The 12,238-nt window shown below is 42.0% G+C and overlaps 1 protein-coding gene across 2 annotated transcripts in view; it reads left to right on the top strand.

Annotated features, from left to right (window-relative positions):
* Positions 1-12,238, top strand: part of KCTD20 (potassium channel tetramerization domain containing 20) — a 28,872-nt gene that overhangs the window by 11,187 nt on the left and 5,447 nt on the right. For both annotated transcript variants that reach the window (XM_081093912.1, XM_081093913.1), the window contains exons 2-6: positions 1,700-1,903; positions 5,179-5,452; positions 8,409-8,511; positions 8,866-8,986; positions 10,986-11,183. In XM_081093912.1, the coding sequence (XP_080950038.1) occupies positions 1,744-1,903; positions 5,179-5,452; positions 8,409-8,511; positions 8,866-8,986; positions 10,986-11,183 (856 nt within the window). In that variant the 5' untranslated portion in view covers positions 1,700-1,743. The remainder of the gene's footprint in view (positions 1-1,699; positions 1,904-5,178; positions 5,453-8,408; positions 8,512-8,865; positions 8,987-10,985; positions 11,184-12,238) is intronic.

A 12,238-nucleotide genomic window follows, 5' to 3' on the forward strand; every position in this document is an offset into this window, starting at 1 on the left:
ATTTTCATTCTAGTCCATTACAATGAAATTATTTTTCACACATTATAAGGAATAAATGAAGTAACACATACAAGCAGTCTAGACTGCAAATTTTCAAGAGATAGGCTTATTCAAGCTTATATTTTGGTTCAAGAGATCTTTTGAGAGCAACAAAGAAAAGTTTGAACTTGGTTCTTGAGCAGTTAGTGAAGAGTTGAGAAGCAGCAGCTATAGGTTGAGTGAAACATTGTAGTTCAAACCAGTTAAGCTTAAAGAAGCAAATCCTTTTTTGATCTTTCAGTGTTGGTAAGAAATGTGCTTTCTAGTTCCATGGCTATTCTTTATTCTGTTCTGTAGACCTGATTTTGGCATCTTCCGAAGGGAACTTGAGGGCAGTAGTGGTTCCATTTGACTACCAATCTCTAGGATAAATTTTAAGTGGCTGCATTTTTTGTGTGTAGATATGCTTTTTCTTCAAGAAAGGGTAATTCTGAAAAAGCTGTACCCACATATCAAGTTTTCTGTCAGAACATTCATCAATTGATTTAATTTGCCTAATGTTATCAGAACCATTGTCTGATTCATCAAATAAAAGTATCTCTTCTTTAAAACAGTTTGTTTTCAGGCACATGTATTGATTCATCTTTCCAAACTGGTCATTTTTACATTTCATTCAAGTTAAAACAAGGATTAACTGATCAATCAACTTTATGCTAAAAAATGTATTAATACAAGCTATGAAAGGAAGAATTTAATTCACATTACAAATATTTACTGGCACCTCTACATACTTGCGTGTGAGGGAAATTCAGAGTATTAAAACATGTTACTGCCCTTTGTGACCAGACTTCTTCCTAAATTGGTGTTAGCCTGCAATCCATATGCATAAAAATTGCTGGTGATGTACAATGATTCTTCCACCAAAACAAGTGGAAATTGGTAGAGTATGAACTGTGAAAGTACTGGGTAGGGTGAACTTCAGGAGTGTTTTCAGTAGTTGGACGGCCCCCAAGGAGAAGGGCTGCCAGGCATGACTACCTGGAGGAAAGGTATAAAGCCTCCTGTCTGACCTCTCCATTCTGCCTCATGCACGAATACCTTACACATGGCGTTCGCCAGTAGATGTTATTCATGATGACAGTGTACTGCAGAGGGGGGAGTTAGCCTTGTGTCTAGTGACATCTTGGTGTAATTTTGAGGTGGGTCTTGGGGATTGAGCATAATTAACAGAAAGTGCGAGAACTTTTTTTAGTGCAGGTGACTTCTAGTTTCGGCTCTCATGCTAGCAATATTGTTGTGATTGTTTTGCATTTCTTTGTGCTTCACTGTTGCAGGAGTATGTCTGTCTCAATTTTTAAAAATATATGGCAGGTTTTCTTTAAGTGATCAATTGGACTCTTCCCCCCCTGTGTCTCTGTAGTATAAATACCACCATTTAATATGTAGAATTGATCATGAATGTGGGCAAAGTCAGTGAGTGCATTCAATGTCTGTTTGTAGATAAAGCTTAACATTATTCTCTAATAACAGGCTTATCAACAGACCATTTAAATCAGCCAGTTCCTCTCAATATAAATCATAGAGATGTTTAAGATGTCATTTCTTCTCAGAACAAGAACGAGAGCTGCCTGTCAGTTCTCTAGTTTGGCTTTCATGCCATGGAAGTCCTTGGAAACCTGTTTTGAGAGAGTTCTAAATCATGCATATTCCTGTCTTGCAGGTTTTTTTCCTGATCAGGCGGACAGATCAGCATAGAGTCCAAGGATGAATGTTCACCGTGGCAGTGAGAGTGACAGGTTATTGCTGCAGGAGGCCAGCTGCCTAATGGATGAAACCTCGGCTGCAGCCCAAGAAAAAGAAACTAGTAGCCTGACTTCTTCTGGTCTTCAAAATCTTGCTTATCCGCTAACTCCCAGGAGTGATGGTACGGAGACTAGATATTGGCTTAATGTAGAGGGCCTTCTGACACCTGAGCATCCACTCTGCCCAGAAGACATAAATGTTCTTAATCTTTATAAATAAGATATCCAGTTAATTGGCTTAGCTTACCTTTCACAATTATATAAAGCTAACCATAACAGAAAATCTCCACTTATTCAATCAATCTAGAACATCTATCTTAGGCATAATGGTGTGAGAAAAACAGTCATGGGTTTGCAAGCAAAAGACCGGTTTAGATTCTACTCTGCTACCTATCTGCTGTAACCATGGGAAAGATTCTTAATCTTTCTGAGCCCTGCTTTCTTAATCTAGAAAACAAGAATATAACATTCTTCTGACTTCACAAGACTAGAATATTAGAGTTAATGGATGCGAAGTGTCTTGTAAACCTTTTTCTTTTTTGGTTTTAGAGAGGAAGGGAGAGGTATAGAGAGACAGAGACATCGATGAGAAAGAAACTGATTGGCTGCCTCCTGTGCACCCCCCACTGGGGATGGAGCCTGCACCCCGGGCATGTGCTCCATTGGGAATGGAACCGGGAACTCCTGGTCCATGGGTCTGTGCTCAACCATTGGCCATACCGACAGGGCTCTTTTTAACTCCTAAATAAAAACAGTAGCAACAATAATAGCAATTACCACTTACTGAGCACTCACTGTGCTAGGAATTTTACATACATCTCTCTATTTTATTTATTTATTTATTTATTATATTTTATTGATTTTTTTTTACAGAGAGGAAGGGAGAGGGATAGAGAGTTAGAAACACCGATCAGCTGCCTCTTGCACACTCCCTACTGGGGATGTGCCTGCAACCAAGGTACATGTCCTTGACCGGAATCGAACCTGGGACCCTTGAGTCCGCAGGCTGATGCTCTATCACTGAGCAAAACCGGTTAGGGCTACATACTTCTCTTTAGATCAAGAGATCTAAAGGAAATGAAGGGTTGAGGGTTCAATTCCTGGCAAACTGTGGTCAAATCTGCACTGCTGCCTATTTTTGTCGATAAAATTTTGAAATACAGCCATCATGCCCATTTGTTTACATATCGTCTATGGCTGCTTTCTTGCTACAATGGTGGAGACTGACCCACTGGGCCTAAAATATTTACTTTTTGGGTCTTTACAGAAAGTTTGCCGATCCCTGCTTAGATTAGTCCTCCTTTTAAAAATGACTTTTGCTCGGGTAACTTTTGCTCGGGGTCACACTGCTTGGATGTGGGGACTGAGATTTGAACCTGTGTCTTTTGGATCAGGCTGTGCTATTGTAGATATATCAGCTGATGGACAAGCGGAGTCACTGCCCCCTAGAGTGCACCATTAGAGAGAAGTTGTGCAGTGAGTCTCTTTTCCTGCTCACCTTTTTAAGGATAGTACCTGAGGCATCCTTCAGGAATCGACCTAATTTAATTGCTTCATTGCTGGGGGCAAATCAAGCTTTCTAGAGAACTGAATTAGTAATTTAGATACCTACTTTCATTTTTAAGAACCTGCCAGTGTGAAAGCTTGTCTGGTGATTAAGGTGTTTCTTCCTACAAGCCTGCCTGTGGGTTGTGTGGGAGGAAACTTAGCTCTGGGTATGCAAAATCAGGGCCACATTGAAAACTTAAGTCCTGCAGAAGCTGTAGGATGTAAACCCTAAATTGGCTTTTGGTCTAGATTTTGCTTTCCTTTTCTCCAGAAACAAGGTCGGGGGCGTTAATCAGACTAATTCCCCAGAGGTCATGGGCAGTAATCATGTTCATGAAATATTTTATGCAAAGTTAGAATATAGGAAGGGTGGGATGAGAAATTCAGTTGTATCTATAATATTTTATTTCTTTCCAAAAAAGGTTTGAAGGAGAGAAAAATGTTAACTGAGCTTGCCAAATATAACTAATGGCATATACATGTGGTATTAACTCTATGCTTTGGTATATTTGAAAATTCTTATTAAGAATACTTTTTATATTAAAATATATTAGGAAAACTGCCTATTTAAGCATCCTCTAAGCCCTGGCCAGTGTGCTAAATGGTTAGAGCGCCGACACAGGAAATGAAGGGTTTGAGGGTTCCATTCCTGGTCAAGGGCATGTGCCTGGGTTGCAGGTTCACTCCCATCCCAGATGGGCTGCATGCAGGAGGCAACCCGTCCCTGTGTCTCCTCCCCTTCTCTCAGTCACTCTCTCCCCTTCCCTTCCACTCGCTCTCTGAAAAGCAATGGGGGGAAATATCCTCATGTGAGTATTAACAAAAAATAAAATAAATAAAAAATAAGAGCATCCTCTGGGAATCCTTTTGTAAATACTGGCTCCTTGCAGCCAGAACTATGAGAAATAATCTGTTCAGTCTCATTCCCTGTCTCCTGTGCACACCCAGAGCTCATTAATTCCAGTTTAAGGCTCTTGCACGATGCGGTATTGTTCGTTTTTAAGTGCGCTCACATTCTTTCAGTTGATAGTCCTGTGAGGTAGGTGGAATGAACGTTATTCTCATTTTAGAGATGACGAACCAGGTTTAGAAAAATAAATTACTTAAAGAAAATAGCTTTTTGGTGATACAATAACTGAGCATGAATCCTAACCCAAGGCCATTTGCATGGGGATTTTGCAGCTGATAGAAGACCTGCCTGTTCAGAAGTGGTGTTGGTGATGTTAGGATGCTCCTTTGCATAGTGAAAATGCACTTTTCTGTGACTTCTAGGAAAAGTGATGCATTAGACAATAGACTCTGTCATTGTCTTTCTGGAAAATAGAATTTGGAAACATTTTTTAAAAATGTAGAAAGAAAATGGTTTTGGCACACCAGCGGTAGCACAAATAAAACACAGCAAGTATAAGTATTATTTAGAGAAGTGAAAACAAAAGTAGAAAGTTATTGCCTCTGTGGAACAACGCTGGGGCAGCCATGGAGTGTGGCAGGAGATTGCTGGTTTTCCACAGAAAGTTGTCCCTAATGTTTTAATTTTTTAAAACCATATCGAAGTTTACTTTTAAAGTTTTTAATCATTTTATTTTAAAATGTGGATATTACTGCCTTTATCCCTTCTCCCTACACACACATGTGCTTGGCATGAGCAGAAAAAAGCTCAGGGGAATCCAATGTAAGTCTCCTGTTATATTTTTTCTTTACTTGCTCTAGGCAAGAGTTTTTGCCTGTTTGCCTCTAAACATCTATGGGGGTTTTGTTCGAATTTTTATTGTTTTTTAAAGAAAACAGGGTTTATTTTTCCCCCAAGGCTTTTGCAATTGAGTTATTTTGGTTGGTTTGTATCTTTCAGACCTTTCACTGGACTATGCCTCTCAGCCAGCAAGCCTCCAGTTCCCTCACATAATGCCACTTCTCGAAGACAGCAAAGGCTCCTGCTTCCCAGGTGGGACTAAACGGAGCTATGAACCCTTTATTGCTCCAGAACGATTTGGAAACAGCGCTATGGGCTTTGGCAGTAACGCTCATTCCCAGGCGCCAGAGAAAGTGACACTTCTCGTAGATGGCACACGTTTTGTGGTGAATCCACAAATTTTCACTGCTCACCCGGATACCATGTTGGGAAGGTAACTGATGATACTTTCCTTCTAAATGCACTCTGTTCTCTGTGACTGGAATACCTGCTGTTTATCTTGCTTTAGATGTGAAAATGAAAAGCATTGCATTGCTGATTTTCTGCCTTCCTCCTTTGGTGAGATGGAGGGCAAGCTGGTACAAAACGTGTATGTGTTGGTAATTTGGGGGACTGGGTATTTTATTTATAAAGCCAGTATAGTGAACAAAAGAAGGGAGTGCAGCCAGGACTATCAGAAATAATATGTTAAATCTCATTCCCCATTCCTCTATAAACTAACTCTGAAACAGAAGTCAGATACTTAATTTATTTTATTCACAATTTGCATAACTTCCCAAAAGCAATGTTTTTCTGAGTTCTACGAGTCAGAGATACTGAGATAAAGTGAGAGCTGTAAATTGAGTTCATCTTTCTTTCGTCTTTTGTCTCTTAATAAAAAAAAAAAAAAAATAGAATTAGACAAAAGTTTCACAGGACACAACAAAGCCGTTTCCCTGAAAAGCAGTATATTGCCTGCCATCTATTGCCAGTTCGGCTGAGAAATAGATGTTTTACTGTCATTTTCTGATGCCTCCGTCACTACTTGTTTTCTGACATCTGGCTTTTCTGTTGTTTCTTTATTCTTCATGTTTCATCCAGACTGTAGTCTTATCTTCCTCTCACTGCCACTGCCCCAGCTTTTCAGGATTGGAATTTAGGGAATGGAAAGAGCCTGCCCAAAGGAGCACTGCCCACAAGTGCTCCTGGAGCCTGGGCTGCAGGTTAGGAGATCCTCTTTCTGCAGTCAAGACCTTAACATGAGGAACAGCCAATGGGACAAGAGTAAAATAATAATAATGTGTGTGTACACACCTTTGACTTTTAAGGATTTTTATCTACTTAGAAGTAAATGTTATTTAAAGATCTAACCTCACTTAGGACATTGAACTAATTTGAACCAAATTAGAAATCAGAGGAAAATCACTAATTTTACTGAATCTTAGGCCAAATGGGATCCAGCTATTCAAATATGTGTCTACTTGAACATATACATACAAATTCATGATGAGCCATTTTTAACCAAAACCAAACCTATATATTTCTCAAACATCTGAATTAAGATTAAATGAAAACATTAAATTATTTTCTAAGTTGGCCCTGTATTTAATCAGACTTGACTTCCTGTGCTCAGTCTTGGTATCACCACCAGTAATGTCCCGCCCCCCCTTCCCCTCCCAACAGTGTTCCTGAGTTCCTCAGGGCAGTCTGGCTGAGGTAGGTTTCCTCTGAAGGTGGTGATAGAGAGAAGAAGGCAAGCATTATCTGGGCAATAGATCCTTAGCTAACAGTGGTTCTTTGAATCTAGGAATGGGTTGTCCACGAAGAAGAGAGTCTGATTTCTTTATCTAAATGGTTCATCAGCTGAGTGCCAGGGTCATGAGTTCTGAGAGTCGCTTAGGTTTGCTGTCCTGTGGCTGCATCACAGTACTCATAAGCCCAGCCACTGGCTTACAGAGGTGGACCGCCAGCCACAGAGGGGACAAGTTGAGAGATCAAGAATGGACTAATGCAGATCCATGCCACTATTGGAGAACTAGGTCCTGCTGATGGAGGGGGATCATACTGCATTTGTTCACTATTTTGATTCATAGCTGTCTCAGCTAGACGTTAGCCAGAATGTTCCAGAAAACTGTTAGCATTCTTTGAAGACAGTTTTTACCAGGATGGATTTCTTATGTATGGTCTAGTGATTTGGAAAGCATGTGGAATAGAGTCTTTTTCAGACCTTTAAAAGTGGCCAATTCAGAGTGGAGGCAAACGGTTTTGAGCAGTTGAGCAGCAGGACTTCCCGGCAGGTTAAGGAAGGAAACGGCAGTGCGTCCCCACTGAGAACTCAAGTCAGGCTGCTGCAGCTAGCAGCTATCTGCCCGCCCTTCGTGCTCACTTCCCATCCCACATGCAGCAGGAGTCATAAGTCTTGGGGCCAGTTTTCCTGGAGGGTATCTGAGAGGAGGAGGAAGAATGGGAAAAGGTGAATCAGAAAAGCAACCTCCTCCTCGGACCCTCATGACCTCTGCGTTCATGCCCAGCGCAGGCCTGCCTCTCTGAAATACGTCAGACTGCTGATGAGCCTAACACAGTGATGGCGAACCTATGACACGCGTATCAGAGGTGACACGCGAACTCATTTTTTTGGTTGATTTTTCTTTGTTAAATGGCATTTAAATATATAAAATAAATATAAAAAATATAAGTCTTTGTTTTACTATGGTTGCAAATATCAAAAAATTTCTATATGTGACACGGCACCAGAGTTAAGTTAGGGTTTTTCAAAATACTGACACACCGAGCTCAAAAGGCTCGCCATCACTGGCCTAACACCTACCCTCCTTTTCTACTTGACCTGAAATTCCCATAGTTAGTTACTCCTTGGCTTGAAGAAGGGCATTTTCCCCCAGAGCTCCACCATTGAAACGTACCAGGAAAGGGAAAGCATTAACATATCTGTACCTGTTAATACAGATTCATCTGTCAGATTAGAGGTTGAAAGCAGAACTCAGGAATATTGAGAATTGGCATCCCGGGTAGGTAAATGCTGATAGAGGAGGAATAGGAAAAAGGGATAGGAAAGGCCAGGAGCATGAGACCCTGTGTCTCTGAGCTGCCTGGCCATACACAGGCAGATTCCCGGCAGTGGGGAGCGCAGGAGAGGCAGCCCTCACGCTGCAGACACGCTCCCAGGGCTTGCTTCCCTGCCCCTGTCACAGGAGCTCGCCACAGCTGAGCCTGGCGGACTTGCCGCTTCGTGCCCCTCGCTGAAAGCCATGCTGCCTTCTCTCCAGTCTGAAGGGCATTGCCTAAGACTGGACTGCGTCGAGGGGGCGGGGCCCCAGTGCTGTGTTACCTTACACTAGGCGAGAGTGAGAACCCTGCCGGAGAAGGTCACACTGTTGCCTGGTGTCTTTCAGGATGTTTGGACCAGGAAGAGAATACAACTTCACACGGCCCAACGAGAAGGGGGAGTATGAGATTGCCGAAGGAATCAGTGCGACTGTCTTTCGAACGGTGCTGGTGCGCAGCAGTCTTTTCGCTATAGCCTCTCCATGGGCCCGCTTGATCAGAAGTCCTGAGTCCCCCAGGCTGTGGTGCTGACCTCAGGGTCTCCAGTTTCCAGTGGCTGACTTTCCCACTTTCCTTTTTATTCCTGTAACTTAAGTATTCTTGCTGTATGAGCTCAGTCAGGTACCAAGTTGTGATTTACCATGTCAGGACATCCAGGAGCCACTTGGCCATTTAGTGAGTCAACCAACTTGGTGACAATGCTAGTAACCCATCACTTTACAGAACCAGCAGTGAATAGGTGTTGAAGAGGTAATTTTTCATCTTATTCTTTACCTACATTTCTTCCTCCTAATCTATTTACAGGATTATTACAAAACTGGTATCATCAATTGTCCTGATGGCATCTCTATCCCAGACCTTAGAGATACGTGTGATTATCTCTGCATTAACTTTGACTTCAACACTATCCGATGTCAAGATCTGAGTAAGTACAGGAGCAGCTGAACTTAGTTTGCCTGGAATTGATTGGCATTTTTTACTGCTAACCAGAGATTCTCACGTTTGGGCTGAGAATCATCTGCAGAGGCAGAGAGGAGCTGCTATCCTGTTCCCTCTCTCGCTTTAAAGCATTTTGAGGACGTGCAGTAAACAAGAGAATGTGCAGTGAGCTCTAACCTCGCTTGGCCCATGAGTTACCAAGCTAATTCCTTCCCCTCTTGGTGTCTCAACCTTTTTAACAAATAAGGGTACTGATTCTCAGATCTATGGGAAGTCTCACTAGGAAAGTTAAACAGCATAAATTGGCTGGGTTCTTAACAATTATATTTATCATTAGTATTAACTTAGTGTTTGTTAAGTGCTTTATAGATGTGAACTTGGTATAAATCCTATAGTAATCCTAAAAGATGGGTGATAGCCTCATTTAACAAATGAGACTGAGAAGTTAGCTTGTTCAAAGCTCTAAGCATTAAAAGCTGAAATTAGAACTGATTGTGTGACTACAAACTGCAGGCTCTTATCATTACCCACTAGGTTCCCTGAAATTATTTTTAAATTGTTCTTTGAAGTTCATGATACATTTCCCTGCAGACTCCATGAAGTTCTCTGGACTTGTGAATTCTCTACTGGGCCTAGAACAGGGGTGGGCAAACTATTTGACTCGAGGGCCACAATGGGTTCTTAAACTGGACCGGAGGGCCAGAACAAAAGCATGGATGGAGTGTTTGTGTGAATATAAATTCAAAGTAAACATCATTACATAAAAGGGTCCGGTCTTTTTTTCTTTTTAGTTTTATTCATTTCAAACGGGCCGGATCCGGCCCGCAGCCGTAGTTTGCCCATGGCTGGTCTAGTATATACTTAGAGCAGCGGTTCTCAACCTGTGGGTCACGACCCCTTTGGTGGTCAAACGAAACATGCTACCCAGGGGTCACCTAAGACCATGCTGCATATCAGATATTTACATTATGATTCATAACAGTAGCAACATTACAGTTATGAAGTAGCAACGAAAATAATTTTATGGTTGGGTCACAACATGAGGAACTGTATTTAATAAAGGGCCAGAAGGTTGAGAACCACTGACTTAGAGCAAGTCCCGTGGTGTCTCCAAACTTCAGATTCTTCTTCTTCTTCTGTGTACTCTTAACTCCATGAAATTGGGGTCTAGAGGATCTTCAGAAGCAGTACTACAGAGTCATCCCCGAATGATGGTTCTATATCTTGTAGAATTATGTTTATGATATGACACTGTATGTTCAACAAAACCTCCACTGATCAGAATGCTCAGGGATTATTAAGCACTAGAGGCCCAGTGCACGAAATTGATGCACGGGTTGGGAGGTCCCCCCCTTAGCTCAGTCTGCACCCTCTCCAATCTGGGACCCCTTAGGGGATGTCCAACTGCCGGTTTAGGCCCAATGCCGGCCTGATTGCCCCTCCCTGCCTCTACGTGCTGGCCTGATCACCCCTAACTGCCCCCCCATTGCCGGCCTGGTCACACCTAACTGCCCCCCTCTGCCAGCCTGGTCTCCCCCAACTGCCCCCTTCTCTCAGCCTGGTTGCCCCCAACTGTCTCTCCCCCCCCCCCCCCGCACACCCTGCTGGCCTGGTCACCCCTCACAGCGCCCCCGCCGGTCGCCCCACTCAGCCTGCTGTTCAGTTGTTTGGTCATCCCTCACTGACCCCCCTGCCGGCCTGGTCATAGGCAGCCATCTTGTGAGGGTGTGAGGGTTAATTTGCATATGACCTCTTCATTATATAGGATTATTATATAGGATGAGTAAAGGAAGCATGGTAGAATGTGAAATACATCTAACAAAATCAGCTTAATTACCACCTTGAAGTAGGAAACAATCTCTGCCTTCAAATGGGTCACTTCTCTGGACCCTATCAATGGTAACAGCGATTACCCGATCATCTTTTTCACTCCAGTAACATGCACTTGGGCAGAGCGGATGCTCACCTACAGTTTCTCTCCCCAGGTGCTTTATTGCATGAACTGTCCAATGACGGTGCTCACAAGCAGTTTGATCACTACCTCGAAGAACTGATCCTGCCCATCATGGTGGGCTGTGCCAAGAAAGGGGAGCGAGAGTGCCACATCGTTGTGCTGACAGATGAGGATTCTGTGGACTGGGATGAAGACCACCCCCCACCCATGGGAGAGGAATATTCCCAAAGTAGGAGCCACCTGCATGATGCAGATGTTTTTTGCAAGAAACACGCTACCCAGAATAGCAGCTAGATGCCAGAACCAGCGTGAATATCACTGTGAGCCAGTGATGAGCACACTCACCTGGAAGATCAGTTCAGTGTAGTGACGCAGGTCTGACTGTTACGCTGTGGAACATAGTGAATGTTATACCTTCCCTGCTGCTGGTGCCTGGTACTGTGTCAGTTCTGAGGCAGCCTGTTAAATGGTGGCATCATTCTCCCATTTTTCAATCCTTTTGAATTGATGACACAGAATTCAAGAAGTACATAAGGATGCACATTGAGAAGTCTTGTTCCCACCTCTGCCTCATCTATCCAGTTTTCCTCCTCAGTGTCTTCCAGACATTTTCAGTGCACAGAAATAAGCACGTTTTTCCTTTCTTTCAAATGATATCATGTAGAATACAGACTATTCTATACAATTTCTTATATTAAAAGCCTCCATACTCTTATTTATAGCTGTATAGTATTCCATTGCATGATTGTCATAATTGATTTAACCAGCCCTGTTGATGGACATTTAAGCTATAAATTTTAAATGATGCTGCAGTGAATAGCTATTTATTTATTTGAATTTTTATGAGTTTATTTGAGTCAAAGTGAAGGCATATGCCAGGGAACAAGATTTCAAATGCTCCGTGAATATCCTTTTTATTAACACAATCTTTTCACAACGTGCATATCTCTGTAGAATAATATTCCTAGAAATGAAATTTCTGTCAAAAACTTTGTGTTTTTATAATTTTGATACATGTTGGCAAATTATCCTCCATAAAGTTTGAGTCAACTTACACTCACAAAACATAGGAAGGTTTGTTTTCTGCACAGTGTTTCACTAAACTTTTATATTTGCTATTTGAGTTTTGGTTTTCATTTCTCATTTCATGAATGAGATTGACCATCTTAATTTTTAAGAGCCATTTTAATTTTCCTTTTCTAAACTATTTTTTCCTTCAGCCCATTGCAAAATTGGATTGTTAGTCTTTTACTTAGAGATTTGTGTAAGCTCTCTATTTGTGAC

This window comes from Myotis nattereri (assembly GCF_964212035.1).
Source record: "Myotis nattereri genome assembly, chromosome: 6".
Classification (NCBI taxonomy): domain Eukaryota; kingdom Metazoa; phylum Chordata; class Mammalia; order Chiroptera; family Vespertilionidae; genus Myotis; species Myotis nattereri.